Here is a 26,940-nt window from a genome sequence, read left to right as displayed (position 1 = left end):
ATGTGGAAGCTATTCAGATGATTGTCGGATGGCTTATGAGTGCAAGGCACGAGGCTAGGTATTCTGGGAGTGTTAATTCACTCATAATCTCAGCCCTTAGAGAGGTCATAGTCTAATAGTGGATGTAAGACATACCAACTTCCAAAAAGTAGCATGTAGATAGTTAAGGGAAGCATAAATGGTTGCTGGGGGAATTCAGAGGACTCCAGGTTGTGCAAGTATGGTGGGTTTTTTCTTTCTCTAAACAGTTAAATTTTATAAGCATGCCTTTGTATATTTAAATTTTTTATATCACTGTTTTCAGGTGGGTATAGTAACGCACTCTAGACAAATAAGCATTGCCTAGGAGAAGCTCTAGAGGAATTTCTTTTAATTATTAGAGATAGTAAAATTTAATAAATATTTTTTATTATTTAATAAAAATATTGAGTGCCTCCTGGAGATCCAGAGGTGATTAAGGCAAGATCTTTGCCCTTAAAGAACTTAATCTAGCAGAGATTTGAATTATTTGCTTTTTGCATATCAGATGTTGATGCTTGAAAATAATTTTCTTAAGTGGTTTAAACTGTTTACTCTATAATTTTATTTGCACTGTTAATTTGCCTAGTAGACCTTTTCTCCATGGATAATATATAAATGTAAATTTTAGCCAAATTCTAAATTAATAAATTTTGATTTTTGAAGTTTTAAAGCTACTTTAAAAGATGGTATTCCCTGTAACCTTGCATCCTGAAAAAAGCAAGAACTACAATTCTAGGATGAGACAGATGAAAGGCAGTTGGTTTGTTCAAGGAGATACAGATTCCTTATGGATTTTTTTACTTATCATTAGTAAGGTTTATATTATGCTTCCTTGTAGATGTTGTTTTCCCGCATTCTTAGTGTTATAATTCAATGCCAAATATCTAGTAGGTGCTCAATAAATATATTTTTAAATGGATGTGACTTCATTTCATTCTTTTGATTCTTGCTTCTTCCCACGTCTTTGAAAACAAGCCTATTCTACATATATGTAATTTATTCACTGCTTCCATTTCTTTCACTTGATTTTACAAATTGCTCTCTTTAGATCAGAATCAAGCTTTGCGACTCTGTCTGGGTAGCACTAGTGTTGGAGGTCAGTATGGAGCCATCTCTGCACTCAGTATCAACAATGACTGCTCAAGGCTTCTCTGTGGCTTTGCTAAAGGACAGGTAAATATGAACTTTAGTTTATGCATTAGACAATGCTAAAATCAATTTTTTAAAAACTAATATCTTTAGATCAATATCTCAAAGACCAAAATGTGTGTTATAAAATGTCATGTCTGTGGAGCTAACCTGAGGTTGCTTAGTCTGACTTTTGTCTTGTGCACATTTTTGAATAATTGTTATTGACTGAGCCAGAGCCAGATTTTTAATATCTTAATTTATGTGTCTATATAATTAAATAGCTTTTGTAAACCAACCAGGCTGTTAGACAAAATTTACTTCCTTATAGTATTGTAGATAATTGTTGCCATTTTTTAAATACGCTATATTCTTCTTTCTGTATTCTTATTCCTGTGTTCTGGATAACTGTTTTGGTATTTTTTTCTTTCCACTTCTGAAACTGGCAGTAAATTATGGTTTTTCTCATCTTCTGACTTCTACATGACTAATTTGGCAGTGAGCCTTTCCTATAATTTTTATCAGTGCTAGAGAAATTGACTCATTAAAGAAATTTCTTTTACCTCTCAGTATAAGGACAACATTCAAAATCTAAAGGGAAAAGTAGGTGGGACAGGATGAAGGGTGGGTGAAGATGGAATCAAGGCCCCGTGCTTTAATGGATCTGCAACCTTTAGTTATGTTTTAACTTTACAGTTCTTTGCCTGCAATGTTTATAGAGCACGAATAGATTATTTTAGCCAGAAGGCAGGATACTTAAGTCCAAAAAAGAGCAATAAATTTGTTTTTAAAGCATTTGGTTGTCTTATAGATTACTATGTGGGATTTGGCCAGTGGAAAACTTCTCAGATCAATAACAGATGCTCATCCTCCAGGAACAGCAATATTGCATATTAAGGTAGTATTTTCAGTTTTTTCCTAATAATTTTTATTATTTTGCCTTTGTGTCCATTTTTAAGTAAATTTCTTTGTAAACAGAATCGTTGACGATGAACTTCCTTTTATTTGATTAGCCCAGCAAGATGTTTTCTCAAGTTAAAACCAGAGATGGGCTAGCATGGTAACATTCCACTGCAAGTTGTGTTGAAGTCTAATAGAGCAGCAGAGTAAATCGACGTGATCCTCGGTGAGAGGTTGGCAGCAAAGACAGGCAGTACCCTGCTGAAAACTCACGTGGAGATTTTAAAGGTCTTTTTACCTTTTGTTTAGTCCGCCAAGATTTCATTGCTGAGGTGGTGTGCTCTGTCACACTTTGTTGGGAGTTACCTGAGGCTAAAGGCAACAATTGTGAAAGAACCGAGGTTTGGATTATGTTTAGAAATGAATCTGTTGGTTTATTTTCTTTCAGGCCTCTAAAGGAGTGGCATTAAGATTTGTGTCTTGGCTTTCTCCTTACAGGCCTGAAAAAAAATAAACCGACTTAGGTAACAGATTTCATTTATAAATACAATGTGAACTTTGGTTTTTGTATGCTGTCAAGCCCATGTTCAGAAGCATAAAAGGTAAAGGACTATAACTAGGGAAGTCTAAAATCAGATCTGCTCGATTTTAATCATGTACACATTTGGTTGCTTAGCTGTGCAGACCTCTCTTATCCATGCATATGCTTTTTAAAGTCTGCAAGCATCTGGAGTTTATGTGTCTGCATCTAGGTTAGTTACATAAAAGTCTTTTGTGACAAAGCAGCAGTGAAGCATTTGGTAACAATGAAAACAACCAAGACAAGTAAAAGTAGAGAGAATTTCTCCTCTTTCTGAACATCATGGTGGTTTATCTTGACCTCTTCCTATGGCGTCTGTCAACTTCTAATATGTTGTAGTCATTTGTGTTTATGTCTTATCTCCTTTAATAGATTAAGATCTTTGAAACCAGAATCTGTTCTTTCTTTATGTTTGTTTGTTACTCATAGTAGCCACTCAATAAATGTTTGGTTGAAGGAATAACCAGTTGGTGGTGTTTATAAAAGGCCAGTTCTTTTGCAGAAAAAAGTTAAGCCTTTGGGAGAAACAGTAGGAAACAGAAGCGATAAAGGCAGAAAGAAAAGGCAAGAATGCAGCCGAGGTTAAAAGCACAGTAGTAGAAACCATTGTGTTGCTTGGGAATGATGATAAGGTGGTACATGCAGACACTGTGACATTGGAGAAAGAGGTAGCAAGAGATATATGATGGAATACTTCTGAAGCCTTGGATTGACAACAGCCACTTACACTTCAATACTCTTACTCATTATTCTTCAAACTTAACCCTACATCTCATTGATAACAATTGGGGCTTGCATCCTTAATGTATATATATTTATTATTTATTTTAAAATTATATAAATGTACTACTGTACTGATATTTCAGTACATTATAAAACATATACACAAGAAGTAGAAAATTAATAAACAAAAATACAAGTTCTTTTATCTTTCCTACACTCCGGGGGGGATGTGCCTCCCACCTTGGCACCTGCTCAGCTAGCCTTTGAGAGCAAGCTGTGAGACTTCTTCACTCTGCCTGTGTGTGGGGTCCAGGAAGAACGGTTTTACAGTAGCTTCCTGTACCTCAACCATCCCTTGACTAAGAGCACAAAGGCATGCTGTTTAGTCTCACCAACCTTTGGGGTTAGGGAGGCTCGTCACTGTAAATGATGCAAGTTAAGCTATGCAATTTTATATTATACAATTCACATTTACCGTAGCTCATAAGCCCTTAGGACTGTCTGTCATCGTGAACGTTGTTATTTTGAGTTTTCTAGGGTAGGTAATAATAACTGAGGTATTCTCTGTTGAAGAAGATCAAGGAGGCAGCTCACTTTAGGAAGAGTTACATAAAAAGTTGAACTATTTTTAAATATAGTGGGTTAACTCTTGAGTTATTCAGAAAACATATTCAGACAGGTTTATTTCCCAAAGTACCAAATATCTTTTACTGTGTCTTTATTCTTGAAAACTAGGCACCTACAGATGTATCCAAAGTATCCTACTCAATTTAATACCCAGTTAGAAAAAGTCAGTGTAAGAACCCAAGTAGAGAACATTAAGGCTTTTATGAATTACAATTTTTCTTTTTATTTTATCCTGATGAAAGGTGGTTTTGCTTTTTTTAAAGCCTCAGTTTTTTAAAGATACTGAGTCATTTTAATTCTGAATACAGGTAAGTTTGTATATTTGGAGTGGTGAGCTGAATCTTGCTTAGGTGATTTCAAATGCTATTAAAGGTGTTTGTTTTAGATTTTAAAATTTTTATAATTTTTCCCCTTATTTTCTTAACACACTTTACTGGTTGTTTAAAAATCTACATAAAAATAAATTCCCTCTCTGTTTAGTTTACAGATGATCCAACTCTTGCAATTTGCAACGACAGCGGAGGCTCTGTTTTTGAATTGACATTTAAGTAAGAGACTAACCGACATTTGTTGACAGATGAAGAAAGTAGCTCTAGTTTAATGACTTGAAATTGAACATGAGGAGGTCTGGAAGGCCCGTGTGATTGAAAATAGCTTATGGCTGTGTATTACAGTTACCTCGGGAGGCTGATAGAACAGATGAAGCTCCAGAGCTGGCCTCCCCAAAATTCTGTCTCAGTAGGTCTGAGTTGGTGTTCTAGACTGCTCCTCCCCTGGGGATTTGTATGAGCCGTCAGGCTTGGGAACCACTCTTCTGGGGTATCTCATTGATTTCAGTTTAGGCCCCAAGCTCAATCATAATGGCCAGGTGTAGAAAGGTGTTTATAGCTTTGGAATTGCCTTGTTTATTCTTTAAATAAGAGCAAAGACTATCTTGATAGATTGGAAGAACATTTGTAAAGCTGAGTTAAAAAAAAAGTAGAACATAAAATTGATTGTATATTATGTTTCCATATGTTCTTCAAAGGTAAGGACTATATTTGTTTCTTGTATTTCTCATACCTTCTAACAGTGCTGAACCCAAAGTAATTGCTTAAAAAATACTATTCATTTATTCATTTAATGTTTACTGAGCATCTCCTATGTGTAGGTGTTATTCTAGGCACCAGGCAAGGTTGCTGATCTAATAGAACTTGCATTCTGGTTGGGGTGGGATAGGGAGACAAACAATAAACCAACACGTAAATGAAGTAACTTCAGATTATTATGAGTACTATGAAGAAAATAAGACAGGTCGGTGGGCTGGAGTGCAATTGAGGATAGTTCAGGAGGGCCTCTCGCAGAAGGTGACATTTGAGCAAAGATCTGAATGATAACCTGGTCAACAAATGCAAAGATCTGGAAGAAGTGTTCCTGGCAGAGGGACGTCTGAACACAAAGGCTTTGAGGTGGGCACACACGGCCTGCTGGAGCAATGGAAAGAAGGAAGGTGTGGCTGGAGCCTGCCTTTGTCACGAGCAGCAGTAATAGGAGAGGAGTGAAGGCTGGAGCCAGATCCTATAGGACCTTTTGAGATGTGATGAGACATAGCAAGCCATTGAACTGTTTTTAGGAGAAGAGTGATAAATCTGGCCTATTTGTTGAAAAGACCATGCTGATGTCATGTGGAATTTGGATTTGGGGGGCAAGAGGAGGAGTTGGGAGGCTATTGTAGTATCCAGGCTAGAGATGGTAGTGCCTTGGAGCATTGCTAAATGGATTCTGAATGTTTTGGTTACGTTTTCAGGAGAGTGATGGGAGTGAGGACTTGTGAATCTAGATGTCTGTTCAGTGGCTCCAAGGGTGAAGTTTGCTGCATTGAACCTCTCCATTCCAAGCCAGAGTTGAAAGATCATCCCATCACACAGTTTTCCCTACTGGCCATGGCATCCTTAACAAAGGTAGGCATATTTAGAAGATGAAACTCATAACTTTTAGAGGCTTTGAATACCCCAAATTTGAAAATTACAGAGTAAATATTAAGAAATCTGTTTTTTCGTCTAAAGATACTGGTCATTGGATTGAAACCATCCTTGAAAGTGTGGATGACTTTTCCCTATGGACGGGTGAGTAAGCTTCTCTATCTTATTGGCAAAAAGAAGGACCATATCAGGAGGTTGGGGAAAATGACTCGTAAATGGTGAGTTCTGTGAGATTGTCAGAAAACTGGGTAGAAGGGAAGTCAGTGCTCCAAAGATCACTGTCTGGGCTTACCTCGACGTGGCCAAAGCTGCATAAGCTGGTGACCAGAGCAGTGTCCTGGGACTCTTGAGATCTGTATTTTCTACCATTATTGCTTTAAGTTTTTCTCTCATAAACAGCATATAGCTGGCTTTTGTTTTTAACCTCAATTTGACAGTCTCTCTATTCGCTGTCCTGGTGCTTTGTGGTCACACCTAATTTCATGCGTGGATTTCCCTAGTCTCATTCACTGCACATTTGAGTGCAGTAAAATTCCCTCATTGGATTTAAAGCTGGAGTATAAATTGATGTATTGAATCCCAGCCCCAATTTTCAACATTTGAAAGACATTCGTCTTTGCGTGACTGCTGCACTGTGGTAGGATTATGCTTACCATCTGCCGCTTTGACATTGCACGGCTGCTGGAGAATACCCCACCACAATATCCAGCAGACGTTGCGCCCACGTAAGCTTTCCTTAGCTTTTGCCTCTGGTATTTTACTTTGGGGCGATACTTCCCCTGAAGGTACTGTGCACACCCCAGTTTCCCTTTTCTTTCCTGCTTGCTTGTTCTCAGAGAGTTGTGATCTTCCAGTGAATATGTGAGGAGAGGTATTGATGGGATGGGGTGGAGAATGAGGGTGCAGAACTCTGACTAGTCCAGAAGGCAGCCCCTGTGCTGAGGGTGATCACTCCTGTTTTCTTGTCGGTACTCTGTGTATCTCTGGGCCGCAGGGGAAGCAGGTCTGCCCTTTCAGATGGTAAAGCTGGCTTAGATTAGTTCTTAGGTTAGCTTCCTTGAGGTTTAATTGAGGTTTATCACGGTCGTACGTGTTTGCATGTCTTTTTGTATGTTTTTATTGGTATTTTTCCCAAGATTTTATTATGAACATTTTCAAAGACATAGAGAAGTTGAAAGAATTTTACATTGAACATTTGTAGACCTACCATCTAAATTCTACCATTAATATTCTACTGTACTTTATTATATATCTATCCATCTCTCTATCCACCTATCAAAGCTATGTTTTTTTAATGTATTTCCAAGTAAATTGCAGAAATCAGTACTCTTTCTACTAGATATTCAGCATGCATATCATTAACTCAATATCTGTTTAAGTTTTTCCTTTGGTGTAAAATTTACATACAATGAAATGCATAGATCTTGAGTGTACGTTAGCAGAATATGGTTTTGTAAACCAAACCTCTGTCAAGATGTAGAACATTACCATTAACCCAGAAACTTCCCTCATGACCCTTCCCAGTTAGTTCCTGCTTCACTGAAATTTTAATGAGACATTAGGAGAAGTTTTATCAAGGAACACTGATCAGATGCTGTTTTTAACCAGAGTTTTCTCTTTATTCTTCTGTGTTTTGACTGTGATAACTTTTTTTTTCCCTTGGCCTTCTCCTCACGTAGATGGACCCTTCTAGTGTTCCATTGCTGGCCTGGCACTTTGTGGCAGTGCATAATTGTGTGAATCCCATGCTTGCCTTCTGCAGAGGAGATGTCGTTCATTTTCTGTTGGTAAGTTCTAATATAATGCTAGATTTGTTATAAAGTCCTTTATCATAAGACTTTCTTTCTGGTTCACCAGTGATTTAATTTGTGTCAAAGAAATATGCTATCATAATTCTTTGGCGAGAGTGTGACCTATTTAATTTTTATTTAAGGCTTTAATGGTTGACATGGAAAACAACCAATCATCCTCAGCTTCATGCTCCTTCATTGTTTATTTCTCAGTTCCATCTCCTTTGACTAACAAATAATTAATGGTTTATGTGTATGTATAAATATATGAATGTACATATGACTGTGTGAATGGCTTACCTATCTACATGTAGTGTATTTTTTATAGAGCAAGTATAATTGAGCACCTGCCATATTCTCTACATGTGATGGACACAAGAAGCAACTGAAGGAAGTATAATTTTCTCTTTCACACAGCTTAAAATATTGTTTGAAAGGCAAAACCAGTGTGCTCATTACTACTAGAGAGAACAGTTTAAGGGTTGAACCATATGATGAGAAATAAAAGTTGATATAAGTTCAGAGTATGGAGAGATTTGTGTGGACTAGAGAGGCTATGGAAGACTTCATGAAGGATATACAGCACATATTGCAGGAGAGGTGGACATGCAACCTGGGGGAAATAGGACGAACCAAAGTTCTAGAGGTAATAACCTGGCGTATGTAATCCCTTCTTTGGGTTTCGCAGCTCAGTGAAGCCAGTGCCCCGCAGTCCACCTAGTTTCTCCAGCCAGAAACCTAGGAGTTGCCTTTCAGTTGCTCTTCTCCTTTCATATCTGCTCCATCACCACATCTTGTTGACTCTACCTCCAAAGTCTCCTGAATCTACTCTCTTTTTGTCTACCCCGTTACTGTTTCCTTAGCCTAAACCACTGACATTTCTAGCCTAACCTCTGGAGTAGCTGCTTAACCAGTCTCTGGCCTCACTGTCTTTCCATATGGGATCTCCCTGCCAGGAAAGCTGTGTGCTCTCTTCCACTTTATTCTAGCTCATGGTTAGCATTGCCGTCCCTGACTTCCTAGACTAAGGTAGCGTTTCTTGCTACATAATGCTCATAAGACCTTCTCCTTTGATGACATTTGGCACTTTTAAAACTACTGGTCTAATATTTTTCTTCCTCACTAGACTGAAACCTCCGTTAGTCTAAAGACCAATTCTACTGCTGTATTCCCAGCCACTAGGACAGTGCCTGTATATAATTCTTAATGCATTTTTGTAGAATTAATGACAGGGAAGAACCTCTGGTGGAAAATAAGGTTGAATATATGGGGTAGATCTAGATTAGAGGTTGGCAAACTGTGACCCATGGGCTAAATCTGGCTGGCTGCTTGTTTTTGTAAATAAAATTTTATTGGAATGTAGTCATGCCATTTGTTGGTCTATATTTATATTTACTTTCACACTATAGTGGCAGAGTTGAGCGGTTGTGACAGAGACTGAATGGTCTGCAGAACCTAAAATATTTATTGTGTGGCCTTTTCAGAAAAAGTTGCCGACCCCTGATCTAGGTTATATAATAATCGGCCTAGATTGGTAATGGGGAGCCATCATAGGTTCTTAGCTAATTAAAATGATAACGATGTGATTAAAATAATATTTTAGGAAGATCATCATGGAGCTAGCAAGAAGAATAGATTATGTTAGGTAGGAAGGAAGTGGAAGGTTTGGCTCTTGTACTAAAGGAGGTGTGAGGTGTTTGGACAAGGATGGTTGGTTGTAGTGAGAGTTAGGGGTGTCATTTTGAAGGAAAGGCATGGCTTCTCATCTTATTGGATCTGGAAATTGAAGGACGTGAATGAAACATCACATTTCTCACTTTGCATTTTAGTGGGATGAAGTATTCGAAGGGGAGATTGTTTGGGGAGAAACCAATTAGGCGGGCTGGCCCAGTGGCGCAGCGGTTAAGTTCACATGTTCCGCTTCAGCGGCCTGGGGTTCACCGGTTCGGATCCTGGGTGCGGACATGGCACCACTTGGCAAAGCCATGCTGTGGTAGGCGTCCCACATATAAAGTAGGGGAAGATGGACACCGATGTTAGCTCAGGGCAGCTTTCTTCAGCAAAAAGAGGAGGATTGGCAGCAGTTAGCTCAGGGCTAATCTTCCTCAAGAAAAAAAAAAAGGAAACCAATTTGAATGGGTTGAGTTGGAAGTGAAGGTGGTACTCCCAGTGTTGTATCAGAGAGTGTCCTCTGGGCAGATGGCAGTCCAGGTCTGGAGTACAAATGAGAATTCCAGGATGGAGAAGGTGGTTGAAGCTGTGAAAATCAAAAGCTGGAGCGTACACAACCTTAGAGGACACTCACACAAGGGAAAGGAAAAAGAAAAGGAAACAGGAAACGAGGTTTCTATAAAGGCACATGGAGGTAGGAGGGGAAATAGGGCAGTAGTTTAGTGTAACCTAAAAGACAAAGAAGGAAAGGCTCTGTGACAATATCAATTCCAGGGTAATACCAATACCAAAGAAAGATCAAGAAAGAAGTACGTGGGGCTGGCCCCGTGGCTGAGTAGTTAAGTTCGCGTGCTCCGCTGCAGGCAGCCCAGTGTTTCGTTGGTTCGAATCCTGGGTGTGGACATGGCACTGCTCATCAAGCCACACTGAGGTGGCGTCCCATATGCCACAACTAGAAGGACCCACAACGAAGAATATACAACTATGTACCTGGGGGCTTTGGGGAGAAAAAGGAAAAAAATAAAATCTTTAAAAAAGAAATAAATAAAGAAGTACGGCCAATACTGCAGGATCAGACCACTGGATATGCAAGAAGTGGTTCCTTAGAAACTTCTCAGAGGACTAGTTATCAATGGAATGGAGGAAGAAGCTAGACTGGAGAGCCTTGTTAAAGAAATGGGTCTCTGGAAGAGCAGACTCACACGATTATAGTGTAGTGTTTGGTTGCAAGAGGAAAGAGAATAGTTAAATATCTGTAAGAAGTAAATCAAAGGAAGGTTTTTTGTTTTCTTGTTTGTTTTGTTTTTTTTTTAAGATAAAGAAACCGGAAACATGTTTGATAGCAAAAGGAAAAGAGCCCTTAAAAAGGAGTGATTGAATATGTTAGCAAAGGAGGAGTAATGTTAAACCGTGATGGAGGGGGTAGGGTTTACAGCGTATATAGGTGAAATGATTTTCTTTAGTAAAGATGTTAGCAAATCTTAGGAGAATAGTTAATGTTAGCATTGATCTTTTTGTTTATGAAACCCTTCCAACAGGTGCAAGATATGGAACAATTCGGTGCTGTCTTACTTTCATTTTACAAATAAGGAACCTGAGAAAGAATAGTGATTTGCCCTTGTTCACACAACTGTAATACTGGAACTAGTTCTTAAACCCTTTGCTCTAGATCCCATGCTCCTTTTACCAGAGCATCCTTTCTTACAAGTGAAGAGAAGATGGGAGTACCTGAAGGGCCCACATTAAGTGGTCTCAGTTGTTTGTTAAGGTATCTGGTAAGGTCCACACTGCAGGTAATGGGACTAGAAGGCAAAGAGGAATTGGGACTTAAAGCGAAAGGAAGACATCTAGAGCACCACTATGGGGTGTATGCAAGAAAACCCAGGTTGAATGGGATGTTATGAATTTCAGGTGTATATTGTGCTTTGTCTCTTTTTTCAGTGCTCTGTCATCTTGGAGAAGTGGAGAAAGCAAATTATAAGGATTATTGAAGATTATAGAGTGTATATATACATATATATAAATAAAATAGACACTCAAGGTTCTTTTGAGAAATTTTGGGCTGTTTGAACTATAACAGTAATATATTTAGAAAAGTTTGTCACTGTAGCTTCTTTTTTTCTTTTTTAAATGAACTTCTGTTTGGCTTTATTGCATTGTGTTACCAATCCCATTTTCTGCTTTAACTCTAGCTAAATACAAAAGTTGATGTGATCAAAGTAGGTTGTTCTGAGTTATGAGTAAAAGTTACATTACAGTATTGCTAATACTGACAACTAGACCACTGATCAGATATGTCTTGGATTTTGGTACAAATCATAGTGTGAATGATTTTTTTCATTTATATAATAGTTTCTTTAATTTTGGATATTTTTGGCTTATCCATACTCTGAAAGGAAATCATGTTCCAGGTAGAGTATAATTAAGTATCCAAAAAAGTCCCTCAAACAATAGCTGATGTTTAGGTTGTTTTTATTTTATCATCAGGTTAAGAGAGATGAATCTGGAGCAATACATGTTACTAAGCAAAAGCGTCTTCACCTATACTATGACCTCATCAACTTTACTGTGAGTATTATTCAGATTAAATATCTCCACCTATTTCATGTAATTGTTTTGAGTCCATGAGGTATTAAAGCTGCTAGGATCACTGCCATGAACCATGACCTTTAGGATCATATAAAATATGGACAGAAGTGAAGTCTTGCTTTTATTGAATGAAGTCTGAGTTTGGCATGATGCCATGGTATTTTTATTGTCTTTCAGCTTTATGTCCTGCTGAACACTGGTAGGATCAGGAAAAGTTTTCTTTAATGTCAGAAGAATACTCAGAAGAATTTAGGTGGATTTCTTTAGGATCATTGCCCAGGATTTTTGTAAACACATTTTCATATTTCTGAGCTTGTCCCAATTGGTTCAGGAACTTTTATGCCTATTCTTTCCTTGTGACTAAAAACTTTGCAGAGTTTTTTCTCCATCATACATCTCAGTCCTGAGTGACTTTTTGGTTTAAAAAAGAGGTTATTTCTTTTTGTATCAAATTATTATTTTTTTCTTCTTCAAACAGTGTGTTAATTCTGTGAGTACTGTAATTATGTTTCTGGGTTCTCTATCATTAATGGTTTTAGCACATCGGTATGTCATATTGAGTGAAACATTCTGTATGTGCATGAATATGGGCAGCCCTAAATATAAGGCAGTGCCTCATTTTTCCAGTAAAAAGGCTAAAAAAAAAGTTTTTTCCCCTAACTTGATAATATGCAACTTTTTAGGATATAGATGTAATAGATCTTTTCTTTATAATATATGATTTATTAATTAGTTACACATTTAATCTCACATATAGACTATTGATTTAGAAATAATACTTTTTCCCATACTCATTTCATGAAATAGTTTTGTTCAAACTCTTCTCACGGATATAAGACATCAGTGTCTTTGTCACCAGAACCCTTTGTTGAATCATCTAACACAGTTTTCTAGAATTGATCATCATCACTTCTGTTTAAGATGTCTGAAACACAGCACTTTTAAAATCTTCATGTGACTCTGTCCCTGGAAAATTTTTCCCCAACTTCAAGTAGCCATTCTCCTAACAGTAGGACAGTTGATGTTTTCATTTGTCCTGTGGTTTATCCGTGATGTGACCACTAACTGCATTGCTTTGTAAATTACGTTTAAAAGGCTGACTTACAGCAATGTCAATACTTGCAATTGTGAGGGTCTAATCTCAGGAATGTTTGCTAAACCTGCTAACATTGTTTCCCTGTCACTGGTTCTCTCTGTTTTAATCAGGTAACCTTTGAAAGCATTTAAAAACTATCACAGACTGAGAATGTGTAAGGCTAAATAATATGTTTCTCCTAAATGATAACTTTGTTTTTCAAAGTAATAAAGAGAGTACCTTCTAAGAGCTCTTTGTAAAAGATCTGAGTATCAAGCTGTTTTCTGAGAGAGAATATTTTTTTTGGAAAAAGCCTGGAATCTTTCCCTCATGGTAGCCTTTAGAGTGATAGAGTATGTCTTCAGCATATGTCAAAAGAAAATTGATCCATTTTCAACTTTGTTGTCTTTGACATGGTATTTTGCAAATAACATCTCATAACATGGGATGGGTCAGATAAATAAACCAACATGAATTTTTGTTCTGACTGATTTAGAATTTTAATTGAGTAGATTTTAAAACTTCATTTGTTTCTTTGGAGGGATTGAGATTTTTAAAAATTATTTTATTGAGGTCATAATAGTTTATAACATTGTGTAATTTCACTTGTACATTATTATTTGTCAGTCACCATGTATATGTGTGCCTTTACCCTTATGCCCACCTCAAACCCCTTCCCCTCTGGTAACCACTAATCTGTTCTCTTTGTCCATGTATTTCTTTATCTACCACTTACAAGTGAAATCATGAGGTGTATGTCTTTCTCTGTCTGCCTTATTTCACTTAACATAATACCCTCAAGGTCTGTCCATGTTGTTGCGAATGGGACCATTTTGTCTTCTTTTATGGCCGATTAGTATTCCATTGTATATATGTGCCACGTATTCTTAATCCATTATTAGCTGATGGGCACTTGAGTTGCTTCCACATCTTGGGTGTTGTGAATAATGCTGCAGTGAACATAGGGCTGTATCAGTCTCTTTGAATTGTTGATTTCAAGTTCTTTGGATGAATACCCAGTAGTGGGATAGCTGGGTTGTTTACATTCCCACCAGTGGTGTATGAGGGTTCCCTTTCTTCCACATCCTCTCTAGCATTTGTTATGTTTTTTCTTTGTAATTATAGTCATTCTAACAGTTGTAAGGTGATATCTCGTTGTAGTTTTAATTTGCATTTCCCTAATAATTAGTGATGTTGAACATCTTTTTTTGTGCCTCTTGGCCATCTGTGTATTGTCTTTGGAAAAATGTCTGTTCATATCCTTTGCCCATTTTTTTTTTTTTTAAGATTGGCACCTGAGCTAACATCTGTTGCCAGTCTTCATTTTTTTCTTCTACTCCCAAAGACCCCCAGTACATAGTTGTATATTCTAGTTGTGAGTGCCTCTGCTTGTGCAATGTGGAATGCCACCTCAGCATGCCTTGATGAGCAGTGCCATGTCCGCGCTCAGGATCCAAACTGGTGAAACCCTGGGCCACCAAAGCGGAGCATGCGAACTTAACCACTCAGCCACGGGGCCAGCCCCTCCTCTGCCCATTTTTTGATCAGGTCGTTTGTTTTTTTGTTGTTGAGTTGTATGAATTCTTTATATATTTTGGAGATTAAGCGCTTATTGGATATATGATTTGCAAATATTTTCTCCCAGTTAGTGGGTGGTCTTTTCATTTGTTCCTGGTTTCCTTGACCTCGCAGAAGCTCTTTAGTCTGATAGAGTCCCATTTGTTAACTTTTTCTTTTGTTTCCCTTGCCTGAGTAGACATGGTATTCAAAAGGATGCTGCTAAGACCGATGTCAAAGAGTGTACTGCCTATATTTTCTTCTAAGAGTTTTATGGTTTCAGGTCTTACCTTCAAGTCTTTAATCCATTTTGAATTAATTTTTGTGTATGGTGAAAGATAATGGTATACTTTCATTCTTTTGCATGTGGCTGTCCAGTTTCCCCAACACCATTTAAGAGACTTTCCTTTCTCCGTTGTATAGTCTTGGCTCATTTGTCAAAGATGAGCTTTCCATAGATGTGTGGTTTTATTTCTGGGCTTTCAATTAAAATGTTTTGAAAATAAGAAATCTTTTACATAACCCAACAAATTGATCAAAATGGCATCCTTCAGAAGATTTTTAACATTGTTATTTACTTATTACTTTTAAAATTACAGTAGTACTTATTAAAGAAAATTCAGAAGATACAGAAAAATAGAGCAAAAAACTCTCCCATAATTCTTAGGGAGGTTTTGAAGGAATTGTATATTTTAAATAGCTTCTATTTTAAAATATGTATTATTTACATTTTAACCATCGTCCTTTGACCACTTGTGTGTATGAAATTTAATTTGCCCTTTTATTAATGTCATAAAAACTAGTTTGTCACTTTTCTTAAGTCATTTGTGCCAATGTGCCTTTTAAAAAATTTTATAAAAGCCAATATATCCTGTAATATATATTAAAGCTCTTAGCTTTCTTTTACACTATGAAAGTGTCGTTTTAGCACTGTCAAAACTCAGTACTGTGTTATGCACCTACTGTTCACTGGGCTGTCACTGAGTAGTTCTTGCTGTGATTGTGTCATCATCAAGTTATTAAATGACAAAATCCTCAACATGATTTAACTGGGTGGCCAAGCTTGCTGCTTGTCCTGAATGATGGTGTGGGATGGGCCTCACCTATGTTGTGTTGTGTACTTGAATTGCAGTGGATAAACTCACGCACGGTTGTGCTCTTGGACAGTGTGGAGAAGTTGCATGTGATTGATCGGCAAACTCAAGAGGAACTGGAAACAGTGGAGATCTCAGAAGTCCAACTGGTCTATAATAGCAGCCATTTCAAATCACTGGCCACCGGAGGAAATGTCAGCCAGGCACTGGTGAGGGTATTCCATTATCTTAGCCCTGCTTTGATAAACTTCGTGTCTTGTCGTTTTGTTTTAGAAATAGGAACTCTGAGGAGTTATCTCTATTCTTGAGATGTTTCTTGAAAAGCCACTAGGTTGGAGTGGAGGTGGGTGTGTTTGTAAGTATTCAGGAATGTGAACTAAAACAGTAATTCCTGTTACCTTCTACCCAGAAATGTGACTAATTTAATGCCAAAAAGTTTTAACTTTTATATTATAATAATGAAATGAAATTGAAACTTTATGAGAAATTGTAAAATACTTTAGAAACTTTAATATGGGGGCAGTAAACCTGATAGATTTAAGGGATAAATAAATGACTAGAGACTGGTAGCCTATGAAGCTTTGGAAATATTTGGGTGATTGGTAAAGGATTGAACAAGAAGTATGGTGCAGCATTGAAAGGCATTGAAAGGCAAAGATGACTTTGAGAGAAAGAAGGAAGATTCTTTAAGAATAGGAGATAGACGGGGCTGGCCCCGTGGCCGAGTGGTTGGGTTCGCGCGCTCCGCTGCAGGCGGCCCAGTGTTTCGTTGGTTCGAATCCTGGGCGCGGACATGGCACTGCTCATCAAACCATGCTGGGGCGGCGTCCCACATGCCACAACTGGAGGGACCCACAACGAAGAATATACAACTATGTACCGGGGGGCTTTGGGGAGAAAAAGGAAAAAATAAAATCTTTAAAAAAAAAAAAAAAAGAATAGGAGATAGATGAAATGTAGGTGCCTAGAGAAAAGGAAGACACAAAAGTTATGATCTTAGTATTAATTTTACTGTATTTTAAGTAACCACAGTAATGGCCTTTAGCAATTTACACAGATAGTTCACAGTTAAATTACTTTGAATTGTGATCTCATGTTTTCTAAACCAGTAATCTTTAAGCAGGAAATTTAGACAATTGTGAGGCTTCCCTGGGTAATTTCTTGAAAAAAATTATAATGTCATATTTAATAAGTGTCTACTATACGATATGTAGCCATTGCTAAAATCTCCCTGAGATATTACAACTTTAGCCATAAAATATCTATGAAAGGGTCTTCCAGCCTTAGAATTTAGAAACCAAGAAAATCCAGAATAAGAAATGGTAATACAATAAAATTCACTAAAGTAAGAATAATTATTCTCCCACACTTCGATACTTTCTTGTGTCTGAGGGGTTATTAAAAATGCCATTAGACTTTAAACTTGCACTTTTGGTTAAGATGGAATAATGGGGTCTGGATTTACTCTCCTGTCTAGAAAAACAAAATCACACACCCACAAAAGAAACAGCGGTTTTCAAGATACTGATATCAGGTCCTGAAGGACAGCAATCTCTGACAAAATGGGAAACAAACAACATGAACCCTGTGATTGTCCCAATTCTCACTTTGAGAGAGTTTCCAGGCTGTGGCTCAGGGAGGAGAACCCAGCTGGAGCCTCGAGGACTGCTTGAGTTGAGACAGAGCTGAGACTGCGGGAAGGCAGAGGTGGGGTGAGTTTTCAGGACAGAACACTGGAGAGTGGAGCACTGTAAAAGGGGTCCTCCTTGGGTATTTAGCAGGCTACTGATCAGCCGATGCATGTGAGGAAACTACCCAAGCCAGGGAAAGAAATATTCAAAAGGTTCAGAAGGAACTATATCCAGTGCGCACACTAGCTTGCTTATACCAGCCAGATGGAAAACTTCAAGACTCACAGGGCATTGAGTGGAGTACTCATCTTGCCTCAACAGTGGGGAGTAATTGGGATTGGGTAAACACTGCTCTGGCCCCACTAACAAATCTTAAAAACAAGACCAGAAAGGATCAAACTGTTTCCAAGTAAGTTAACTACCTCCCAGAACAAAGCAAAAGTACATTAATAAGAGTACAGAAATTTCCAGAGCCCAACAAGATAAAATTCACAATGTCTGCCATCCAATCAGAGATTACTAGGCATGCAAAGAAGAAGAAAAACGCGATTTATAGGGAGGAGAAAAATCAATCAAAAGTGACTTAGACTTGAAACAGATGTTAGAATTAGTAGACAAGGACATAGCAGTTATTATAACAATAGTCCATGTATCCAGAAAGTTAAGTAGAGACATGGGAGATATTTAAAAAGATGCAAATCTAACTTCTAGAGATAGAAACTACAGTGCTTGAGATGAAAAATACACTGGATGGGGACTAACAACAGAGTAGATACTGCAGGGAAAAAATCATTCAACTTGAAGATATAGCAGATCTCTCTATAGCAAAGATATAGAATCTACCCAAAGTGAAACACAGAGGAAAAAAATAATTTAAAAAAATAGTGTTAGTGAGCTGTGAGAATCAAGTGGCCTAATACATGTGTAGTTGGGGTCTCTGAAGGACAGGAGAAAAAAATTGGAAAAAATAATCGTCAAAAACTTTCCAAAACTATAAACACACACATTGCAGAAGCTTAATGAACCCAAGCACAATGAAAATAAAACTGTATGTAGATTGATCAAAATGAGTAGTAAAGAGAAAAATATTAAAGCAGCCAGAGAAAAAAGACACATTGAATGCAGAGTAACAACACTAAGTGTGAGAGCAGATTTCTCATCAGGAACAATCTGCAGCAATCTCCTGAGAAGATATACAAATGGCCAGTGAGCATATAAAAAGATGCTCAACATCATTAATCATTAGGGAAATGCAAATCAAAACTACAATGAGATACCACTTTGTGCCCACTGGGATGGCTGTAATCAAAAAGACAGACAATAACAAGTGTTGATTAGGATGCGGAAAAACTGGAGCACATACGTTCCTGGTGGGAAATGTACAGTCACTGTGGAAAACAGTTCCTCAAAATATTAAACAAGGAGATTCCATATGACTGAGCAACTCTATTCTTAGGTAGCTACCCAGGAGAAGTGAAAAGATACGTTCACACAAACACTTGTACACAGATGTTCATAGCGGCATTATTCCTAATAGCCAAAAAGTGGAAACACTCCAAATGTCCACCAACTGATAAAATGATAAAGAAAATGTGACATAGCCAGGTAATGAAATATTATTCTACAATAAAAAGGATGAACTGATACATGCTGCAACATGGGTGAACCTCAAAAATACTGTAAGTGAAAGAAGCCATGTGGAAAGAACATATATTGTTTGATTCTATTTATGTGAAATGTCCAGAGAAGGCAAGTTTATAGAGACAGACGCAGATTAGTGGTCACGTGAGACTGGGAGTGGGAATGGGGGTTGACTGGAAATGGGTAAAAGGGATCTTTGTGGAGTATTGGAAATGTTCTAAAACTGGATTTTGCTCATGGTTGAACAACTGTAAGTTTACTAAAAATTAGTGAGTTGTACACTTAATGAGTGAATTTTGTGGTATGTAAATTATACCTCAACACTATTGTTTGAAAAAAAGCAGTGGACTGTTTAAAACAACAGTAATGTATTGTAGCGTTTATTGTATGACAAAAATAGTACATAGAAGCAGGGAGTAGGGGATGGAAATATATCATTGTGGAGTTCTTACATTATACAGTCACGTGTCATTTAATGATGGGGGTATGCTCTGAGCAATGCATCATTAGGTGATTTTATCCTTGTGTGGACCTCACAGAAAGTACTTACACAAACCTTGGTGGTATAGCCTACTGTACACCTAAGCTATATGGTACTAATCTTATGGGACCACCATCATATTTGTGGTCTGTAATTGACTGAAATACCATTATGCAGTGCATGGCTGTACATCAAGTAGTATAGTACTATTTAAATGTGGACTGAAATAAATTAAAGTCGTGTGTTGTAAATGCTAAGAGCAGTCACTGAAAAAGAAGTGTAGCTAGTAAGTCAGTAGTGACAAAATGGAATGTTAAAAAATAATAAATTCAAAGAAGCATACAAAAAGAACAGATAGTACAAGTAGAAAACAATAAGATAATAAATCTAAAGCCAACCATATCAATAATTACAGGAAATGAAATAGTCTAAACATTTCAATTAGAAGGCAGAGATTGTCAGATTGGATAAAAAAAAAAAACAAAGCAAGGGGGCTAGACCTGTGGCCGAGTGGTTAAGTTCATGTGCTCCGCTTTGGTGGCCCAGGTTTCACAAGTTTGGATCCTGGGTTGAGACCTAGCACTGCTCATCAGGCCATGCTGAGGCAGCATCCCATATAGCTATATAGAACTAGAAGGACCTGCAACTAGGATATACAACTATGTACTAGGCAGCTTTGGGGAGAAGAAAAAAAAAACCCACAAGAACCAGCTAGATGCTATCTACAGAAAACTCACATTAAATACAAAGACATAGATAAATAAAAGTAAGAAGATGGAGAAAGACATACCATGCAAACACTGATTACTAGAATGGCTGTAGTAATAGCAGACTAAGTAGATTTCAGAGTAGAGAATATTGTCACAGTTAAAGAGAAATTTCAAATTGATTTTAAAAATGGGTTAATTTGTTAAGAAGATATAACAATCTTAAAGTTTTAAGCACCCAAAAACAGGCCTTCAAAATATATGAAGCAAGGGACCAGCCCAGTGGTGTCAGTCAAGTTCGCATGCTCTGCTTTGGTGGCCAGGGATTCACTGGTTCAGATGCCAGGCTTGGACCCTATGCACCGCTTATCAAGCTATGTTGTGGCAGGCGTCCCACATATAAAGTAGAGGAAGATGGGCACGGATATTAGCTCAGGGCCAGTCTTCCTAGCAAAAAAAGAGGAGGATTGGGACGTCAGCATCATGGCAGAGTAAACTTTCCCAGTAATCTTCCCCCTCCAACATACAATGAAAAAATATCCATACTCCAACAGAGGATATCCAAACACAACACAGATAACATCGGAGAGACACACACAGCCATATGACAACAGGTGGAAAGGCTGGAGCCCTGCTTAGAGGAGGTGGAATGAGGTAAGAGAAAACTTCACTCTCCCCCCCCCCCCCCCCGCCAAGACTGCAATCCAGGACTGCAGGAGGCCTCTGAGAGGGAAGGAATGGGGGAGAGGATGTTCGTTTGCAGAAACACCAAGGATCCTGGAGGGCCCATGCAGCCTAAAGGGAAGACCTCTACTGGGGCGAGAGCTTTTGTGGGAGGGTGACCTCATGAAGCCAACACCCTAGGAGAGCAGATAGCGAGAGTGGAGCAAGATAACCCTGAGAGCACGCGGGAGGAAGCGCCCTTACCCCCACCTACCCAGAGCCTGGCTCCAGTGCCTGGGATCGCAGCTGAAGGCAGAGGGCTCAGAATACACTGCTCTTGACCCCCACCCAGTGGCAATAGGAGGTAACTGCAACCAAATAATACCAGGCTGCATAAAAACAGAGGCACCCCCCAGCAATATCAAACATTATATCAAATCTCCAGACCCAGAGAGAAAATGACAAGTACCCAGAATTCAGTCCTGAAGGACACAGAAATACGTAATATAAATGACAATGAATTCAAAATAGATATCATCAAAAAACTCAATGAGGTAAAAGAGAATGTAGAGAAACAATTCAATAAGTTCAGGAGCTACTTCATAAAAAAGATTGAAACTATAAAGAAGAATCAATCAGAAATATTAGAGATGACAGACACAGTGGAAGAAATAAAATACAGAGTCTGAACACTTGAGTGGACATCATAGAGGAGCATATCAGCGTAATCAAAGATAGACATGTGGAAATGCTCCAGACAGAGGAGGAGAGAGAACTAAGACTAAAAAGAAATGAAGAAAGTCTCCAAGAAATATCCGACTCAATGAGGAAATGCAACATAAGAATTATAGGTATTCAAGAAGGAGAAGAGAAGGAGAATGGAGTAGAAAGTGTGTTCAAAGAAATAAGAGAGAACTTCCCAAATCTAGGGAAGGAGATGGAAATCCATGTGGAAGAGGCTGCCAGATCTCCTAGATATGTCAATGCAAAAAGACCTACTGCAAGGCATATAGTAGTAAAACTGGCAAAAATGAGTGACAAAGGAAGAATACTAAGGGCAGCAAGGCAGAGGAAAATAACCTACAAAGGACCCCATATCAGACTTTCAGCAAATTTCTCTGCAGAAACCTTACAGGCTAGGAGAGAATAGAATGACATATTCAAATCTTTGAAAGACAAAAATTTTCAGCCGAGAATACTTGGTATCCAGCAAAAATATCCTTCAGATATGATGGAGAAATAAAAGCTTTCCCAGACAAACAAAAGCTAAGGGAGTTTGTAGCCACAAGGACCCCTCTACAAAAAATCCTCAAGAAGGCCCTCATACCTGAAAAAAAAAAAAAACCCCAGGGAGAAAGGGGTTACAAAGCACAGAGTAAGGAGATAAATAGGTAGATAGAATCAGAATAGGATGCAAATACTCAAGTATAGCATTAAAGATAAAGGGAAGGAAAACACCAAAAACAAAGATAACCTTGTCATTTTAACCACAAACTCACAACACAAGATGGAATAAGATGTAAGAAAAACAACTTAGGAGGGGAGGAGGAAAGGGACTGAATCAGTTTAGACTAAGGAAAGAAGAGGCCATCAGAAAATGGACTATCTTATACACGAGATGCTGAACACGAACCTCATGGTAACCACTAAACAAAAACACAGAACAGAGACACAAATAATAAACAAGGAGAAAACAAACACATCATAAAAAACTACATAATTCAATGGGTAGACCAAAACAGGACGAGAAACAAAGGAAATGCAGGAGAACCAGAAAATGAGTGATAAAATGGCAGCATTAAGCCCTCATGTATCGATAATCACCCTAAACATAAATGGATTGAATTCTCCAATGAAAAGACACAGAGTGGCGAGATGGATTAAAGAACAAGACCCAACAATATACTTCCTCCAGGAAACACATCTCAGCTCCAGTGGCAACCACAGGCTCAGAGAGAAGGGATGGAAGATGATACTCCAAGCTAACGGCAAACAAAAGAAAGCAGGTGTTGTCATACCTGTATCAAAGTAGGCTTCAGGACAAGACAGGTAAAGAGAGACAAAGAGGGGCAGTATATTTAGTCAAAGGGACACTCCATCAAGAAGAAATAACACTTATAAATATCTATGCACCCAACAGAGGAGCACCAAAGTTCATAAAGCAACTGTTAACAAACCTAAAAGAAGATATTAATAATAACACAATAATAGTAGGAGACCTCAACACCCCACTCACATCAATGGATAGATCATTCAGACAGAAAATCAACAAGGAAACAGTGGAATTAAATGAAAAGCTAAGCCAGTTGGACTTAATAGACATATATAGAACACTCCATCCAAAAACAGCAGAATACACGTTCTTCTCAAGTGCACACAGAACATTCTCAAAGATAGAGCATATGTTGGGAAACAAGGCAAACCTCAATAAATTTAAGAAAATTGAAATAATAACAAGCATCTTTTTGGATCACAATGCTATAATGCTAGAAACTAATTACAGGAAAAAAGCTGGAAAGGGACAAAGATGTGGAGACTAAACAACATGCTATTGAACAAGCAATGGATCATTGAAGAAATTAAAGGAGAAATCAAAAAATGAAAATGAGAACATACCATACCAACTCAGATGAGATGCAGCAAAAGCTGTATTAAGAGGGAAATTCATTGCAATACAGGATCCCTTAAAAAACAAGAAAAATCCCAAATAAGCAACCTCAAATTACACCTAACTGAATTAGAAAAAGAAGAACAAATAAAGCCCAAAGTCAGCAGAAGGAGAAAGAGAATAAAAATCAGAGCAGAAATAAATGCTATTGAAACAAAAAAGGCAGTAGAAAGGATCAGTGAAACACAGCTGGTTCTTTGAAAGGGTAAATAAAATTGACAAACCCCTAGCCAGACTTACAAAGAAAAAAAGAGAGAAAGCTCAGATAAACAAAATCAGAAATGAAAGAGGAGAAATAACAGATACCACAGAAATACAACAGATTATGAGAGAATACTACAAAAAACTATATCCCAACAAAATGGATAATCTAGAGGAAATGGATAAATTCTTAGACTCTTACAACCTCCCAAAGCTGAATCAAGAAGAAATAGATAATCTGAATAGACCAGTCACAAGGAAAGAGATTGAAACAGTAATCAAAAGCATCCCAAAGAATAAAAGCCCAGGACCAGATGGCTTCCCTGGGGAAATCTACCAAACTTTCAGAGAGGACTTAATACCTATCCTTCTCAAGCTATTCCAAAAAATTACGGAAGCTGAAACACTTCCTAACACATTTTACGAGGCCAGCATCACTCTGATACCAAAGCCTGACAAGGACAGCACAGAAAAGGAAAACTACAGGCCAAGATTGCTGATGAACGTAGATGCAAAAATTCTAAACAAAATAATGGCAACCCAAATACAGCAATACATCAAAAAGATCATACATCATGATCAAGTGGGATTTATACTAGGGACACAGGAATGGTTCAACATCTGCAAGTCAATCAACATGATATACCACATCAACAAACTGAGGAATAAAAACCATGATCATCTCAATAGATGCAGAGAAAGCATTTGACAAGATCCAACAGCCATTTATGATTAAAAAAACTTGTAACAAAATGGGGATAGAAGGAAATTACCTCAACATAATAGAGGCCATGTATGACAGACCCACAGCAAACATCATACTCAATGGAGAAAAACTGAACACCATCCCCCTGAGTACAGGAACCAGACAAGGATGCCCACTATCACCACTCTTATTCAACATAGTACTGGAGGTTTTGGCCAGAGCAATTAGGCAAGAGAAAGGAATAAAAGGAATGTACATAGGGAGTGAAGAAGTGAAACTCTCGCTGTTTGCGGATGACATGATCTTATATATAGAATACCCTAAAGAATCCCTTGGGAAACTATTAGAAATAATTAACAACTATGGTAAAGTTGCAGGGTGCAAAATCAACTTACCAAGATCAGTTGCATTTCTATACTCTAATAACAAACTTACGGAAAGAGAACTCAGGAGCACAATTCCATTTACAATTGCAACTAGAACAATAAAATACCTAGGAAGAAATTTAACTAATGAGGTGAAGAACTTATACAATGAAAACTATAAGACGTTACTGAAAGAAATAGGTAATGATATAAAGAGATGGAAAGAGATTCCATGCACATGGATTGGAAGAATAAACGTGGTTAAAATGTCCATACTACCAAAAGCAATCTACAGATTCAATGCAATCCCAGTCAGAATCCCAGTGACATTCTTCATGGAAATAGAACAAAGAACCATTGTCTCATGCCATACACAAAAATAAACTCAAAATGGATCAAAGGCTTGAAGATAAGTCCTGAAACCATAAAACTCCTGGAAGATAATATAGGTAGTACACTCTTTGACATAGAACTTAAAAGGATCTTTTCAAATACGATGTCTTCTGAGACAAGGGAAACAAAAGAAAAAATAGACAAGTCGGACCTCATCAGACTAAAGAGCTTCTGTAAGGCAAAAGAAACTAGAATCAAAACAAGGAGACAACCCCCCAATTGGGAGAAAATATTTGCAAATCATATATCTGACAAGGGGTTAATCTCCCTAATATATAAGGAACTCACACAACTAAACAATAAAAAAACAAATAACCTGATGAAAAAACGGGCAGAGGATACAAACAGACATCGTCCCAAAGAAGATATACAGATGGCCAATAAACACATAAAAAGGTGTTCACCATCACTAATCATCATGGAAATGCAAATTAAAACTACACTAAGATGTCACCTTACACCTGTTAAGATGGCTATAATCACTAAGACGAAAAATAACAAATGTTCGAGAGGTGCTGGAGGAAAGGGAACCCTTATACACTGCTGGTGGGAATGCAAACTGGTGCAGCCACTATGGAAAACAGTATGGAGATTCCTCAGAAAACTAAAAATAATACTACCATACAACCCAGCTATGGCACTACTGGGCCTCTACCCAAACAACTTGAAATCAACAATCCAAAGTAACATATGCACCCCTGTGTTCATTGCAGCACTATTCACAATAGCCAAGACATGGAAGCAATCTAAATGCCCATCGACTGATGATAGGATAAAGAAAATGTGGTGTATATATATACAATGGAATACTACTCAGCCATAAAAAAGGATAAAATCATCCCATTTGTGACAACATGGATGGATCTGGAGGAAATTATGCTAAGCAAAATAAGCCAGACTGAGAAAGAGAAACACCAGATGATTTCACTCATATGTGGAATATGAACAAGCACATGGACAAAACAGTTCAGTGGTTACCATGGGAAGGGGGCTGGGGGGTGGGCATAGGGGGTGAAGGGGAGCACTTATGTGGTGACAGTCAAGAAATAATGTACAACTGAAACCTCACATTGATATAAACTATGATGAACTCAATTAAAAAACAAGAAGAGAGGATTGGTGGTGGATGTTAGCTCAGGGCTAATCTTCCTAAATATATATATATGAAGCAAAAACTGACAAAACTAAAAGGAGAAACAGATAAATCCACAATTATAGTTTGGAAATTTCAAAACTTCTCTGTCAGTATTTAATATAATTAGTAGACAGAAAACCATCAAGACTTTAAAAAAACACTATTGACTAACTTTACCTGACATTTATAGAATATTCCACTCAAAAAAATCAAAGCACAAATTTTTTTCAAGTGCACATGGAGCACCCACCAATATAGATTGTATACTAGGCCATAAAACAAACTTCAACAAGTTGTTAAAGGAATCATCATGGTAAATTTGGAGAAAACCTAAATATTTGGAAATAAATAACATTTTTGTAAATAACCCATCAATTAAAGAAGAAATCTCAAAAGAAATTAGAAAATATATAGATATATATATATTTTTTGTTTTTGAAGATTGGCACCTGAGCTAACACCTGTTGCCAATCTTCTTTTCTTCTTCTTCTTCTTCTCCCCAAAGCCCCCCAGTACATTCTAGTTTCAGGTCCTTCTGGTTGTGCTATGTGGGATGCTGCCTCAGCATGGCCTGATGAGCAGTACTAGGTCCGTGCTCAGGATCCAAACCTGTGAAACCCTGGACTGCCAGAG

General features: G+C 37.8%; 1 protein-coding gene across 13 annotated transcripts in view; it reads left to right on the top strand.

Annotated features, from left to right (window-relative positions):
* The window catches only part of VPS8 (VPS8 subunit of CORVET complex), a 236,928-nt gene that overhangs the window by 31,093 nt on the left and 178,895 nt on the right, over window positions 1-26,940 (top strand). For all 13 annotated transcript variants that reach the window (XR_011503258.1, XR_011503257.1, XR_011503256.1 and 10 more), the window contains 8 exons: window positions 1,070-1,194; window positions 1,961-2,047; window positions 4,460-4,527; window positions 5,766-5,919; window positions 6,025-6,084; window positions 7,620-7,727; window positions 11,889-11,969; window positions 15,755-15,925. Coding sequence is in view for 8 of the 13 variants with exons in the window: in XM_070509286.1 (XP_070365387.1) it covers window positions 1,070-1,194; window positions 1,961-2,047; window positions 4,460-4,527; window positions 5,766-5,919; window positions 6,025-6,084; window positions 7,620-7,727; window positions 11,889-11,969; window positions 15,755-15,925 (854 nt within the window). In the remaining 5 variants the exon portion in view is untranslated. The remainder of the gene's footprint in view (window positions 1-1,069; window positions 1,195-1,960; window positions 2,048-4,459; window positions 4,528-5,765; window positions 5,920-6,024; window positions 6,085-7,619; window positions 7,728-11,888; window positions 11,970-15,754; window positions 15,926-26,940) is intronic.

Source organism: Equus asinus, chromosome 5, assembly GCF_041296235.1.
Source record: "Equus asinus isolate D_3611 breed Donkey chromosome 5, EquAss-T2T_v2, whole genome shotgun sequence".
NCBI lineage: Eukaryota > Metazoa > Chordata > Mammalia > Perissodactyla > Equidae > Equus > Equus asinus.
This window is presented reverse-complemented; position numbering and strand designations above follow the sequence as displayed.